The sequence below is a fragment of the Trichoderma aggressivum genome (genome assembly GCF_033847375.1).
Source record: "Trichoderma aggressivum f. europaeum strain CBS 100526 chromosome Unknown scaffold_200, whole genome shotgun sequence".
In the NCBI taxonomy this organism is placed as follows: Eukaryota; Fungi; Ascomycota; class Sordariomycetes; order Hypocreales; family Hypocreaceae; genus Trichoderma; species Trichoderma aggressivum.
Genome location: NW_026946559.1, coordinates 1 through 2,788, shown reverse-complemented (window position 1 = coordinate 2,788; position 2,788 = coordinate 1). Strand labels below are relative to the sequence as shown.

Below are 2,788 nucleotides of genomic sequence, written 5' to 3'. Positions count from 1 at the left end.
CCGCCAACAACCACCACGGTCAGGCCAGGGCCATCCCAGCAGGAAAAGCCTGCCGAGCGGACGAAGCTCCACGGCCAAGGCATCAAAACCGCCGTCGTTAAACCCCCCCCGCGAGAAGCAAGTCTCAGCCACCCAGCCTTCCAGCCACGATGGCGACAACAGCGACGAGCTAAAGGTCCTCCCGCCCCTAAACCCAGCCGCTAACAGCAATAGGAAGCCGGCGAGCTTACAGAAATCCAGAAATAATGCCCGACCTGATGACGACGGCGGCGGCGACGAGCTTGAAAGCCCCCCTGGGCCGATCTAGGCAGCCAAGAGCAAGAGGATACCCGCGGGATCCCAGAGCTCTAGCGAGGCCCGTATAGATAGGGCTATCCCGCCCAAGGAAAAGCAGCCAAAATGGGCCGATAGGCGCGTTACGATATAATAATATATCCGCAAGCGTTAAGGCACAGGTGCAGCCGGGGTCTAAGCATAGATACTACACAGCCAGCATAGCAATAATACCAAGCTAGTAAATTTTACAGGGATATAATAAGTTTAGGCCACGGGAGAGAATAGTAGGGTTAGGTTTAGGTGTGTTAAGCAAGAGATATAGATCCTTATTATAATTGTGATTTTTGAAAAAATAAGTGGGAAAAAAATATAAAATAGCTGTGGGAAATAAAATAAAGTATAAAGAAAATTCTATAAAAAACAACAATAGCTTTTATCTCTTTCCAAGGGGAAAAAAACAAGGCGCTTTATTTCTTAAAGGATAGCTGTCACTATGCCTCGTTAACCGGCTTCCTAATCCCCTAATGCTATAAGTCTATTTAGCCTTAGAAGTAAGACTCCTTCCACCTATGTTTGTCCCAATAGCAAGGAAGACTCGGATAATATAATCTATGCCTATAATAACAACGACGACGGAGACAGGAGACGCCACTCAACGGCAGACGTACGTAATAATTATCTCAGGGCCTCCCTACTACTTAGCAACCTGGCTGCTTATCAGGAGTCGACTACGGCCACTTAGGCAAGGCAACCTATTTGTCCGCAGGGAGGTAGGCTTTTTACTAAAGGCAACTGCTTCTCCCCGCCCCTGGAGCTAGAAGGGGGCCGGCCTAGCCCGCCGCCACCTGGTAATGCCAAGAGCGAGAGCAAGGGTGAGGGCGAGGGCGAGGAAGAGCAGGTAAGCAGTTATAATGCTGCAGACGTATAGGAAGAGGGCTCCTAATAAGATAAATAGGAGAGCTGAAAATATAAGGTCACTGCTTACAAGGGCAGCCACCTTACCGGTACGTTCTTATTTATAACACCTATCCCCAACCTATGTATATAGGTTCATACACGCGTGCCTACTGCTATAAATATATAAATATCCAATATACAGCTACTAACTACGTAATTATATATAATAAAGCTATTACAGAAGAAAGTCCTAGACTTATTAAGCACTACTAAAGCAGTTAGGTTTATCTAAACGAAGCGATCGGTAGATTACAGCATAAGTTCGTGGCTATTAGATATAGATAGTGAGAACAGGGGCCGTAGTAGAGGGCGGGTGACTAGGCTCCTGCCTACGTTCTTCCTCGACTTCCTCGTAGTTATAGGGAAGCCCGGCCAGGCAGTCTCTAGGGCTACGGAAAGTCACCCCCTCTCCTTAATCAGCATCTCGTTCAAGGACTGGTCAGCGCCCTACTCCAGCAAGCACATTAAAAGCATGCTAGACTTTAGCCTCATTGGCCGCACCTTCAAGGTTGGGGCTGACGGGCTGGCCATAACGTGGTTTATTATCTTTACCCCAGATCCGAGGGCGGCGTACGGCGGCCAGGAGGGGAACGACGATAACCTGGAAGGGAGCCACGGCCGCACCCAGGGGCGGGAAATGCCGGGGACCGGAAGACGCAAGAAGGCCACCGCGTTAAGACGCCACCGCGCCCAAAAGTTCTCGAGGTACTTCCTCGCCTGCGTGGGCAGCACTATCCTAGGCAGGGGTATTAAGGACTTATGGCGCCTCAACGGGCAGGAGACGGCCTAACTCTCCCTTAGAGACTGGGCGAGGCTGCAGGATGCCTTACTGTTAGGGTGGGCTGATTTCGTCCGGGAGAACAGCGCCTGCGACCAGTTCTGGGCCGGGGTCCAGCTGGCCTTCCACGCGTACGGCTACGGGGGCAACGTCTGCATTAACATTAGCGACGACACCCCTATCCCAGACATAGAAGAGGTGTATGAGGATAAGGAGGGCGGCGGCAACACCAAGGACGAGTACAGCAGCCTCAACGCCGACACGGAAGACAAGGGCAGCGTCACCGGCGCCTCCCCACGCCGTAGCAGCCCGGCTGAGTCCGTGCTAGACGAGTTTAGGGACAGCTAAAGCGAGGAGGACGGCGACGACAGCGTGGGAGGGCCGAGGCGCTCCCGTGGGGCCCCACGCGCTAAGTCTGCGGAGAGGGGGGCGCGGCTGATGGAGTTCGCGGGGCGGGCCCCCGGTATACAACAGCTGAGCTCTACCATCGAGGCCGTATTCTGCCTCGACGCCATGCATAGCGTCGCCTACGCTCTCGCCGCGGATATCAACTGCCTCAGCGACGGCCGGCCGGTCTGCCTGCTCGCAGACTTTTAGGCCGTTGAGGGGGAGTACCTGGAGGGGACAAAGCAGGCGTGCCTAACGCCCTACCCCCTGGCGTTCCACCCCGGGTTCGGCAACTTCACATCTACCGCGCCGCCAGACTTCATCAAGGATGCCATAGAGCCGGTGCGCCTTAACATGCGCCGCGAGAACGACGACGACGAGATCGTCGCC

The 2,788-nt window shown here is 53.8% G+C and overlaps 1 protein-coding gene across 1 annotated transcript; it reads left to right on the top strand.

The window, feature by feature from the left end:
• Positions 1-1,705: 1,705 nt before the first annotated feature.
• Triagg1_10997 (uncharacterized protein) lies at positions 1,706-2,608 on the top strand (the record flags this gene model as incomplete). The annotated part of the gene is made up of 3 exons (XM_062895132.1): positions 1,706-1,938; positions 2,035-2,328; positions 2,383-2,608. The coding sequence occupies 3 exons, from the start codon at positions 1,706-1,708 to the stop codon at positions 2,606-2,608; spliced, it is 753 nt and encodes a 250-aa protein (XP_062750048.1).
• Between the last annotated feature and the right edge of the window lie 180 nt (positions 2,609-2,788).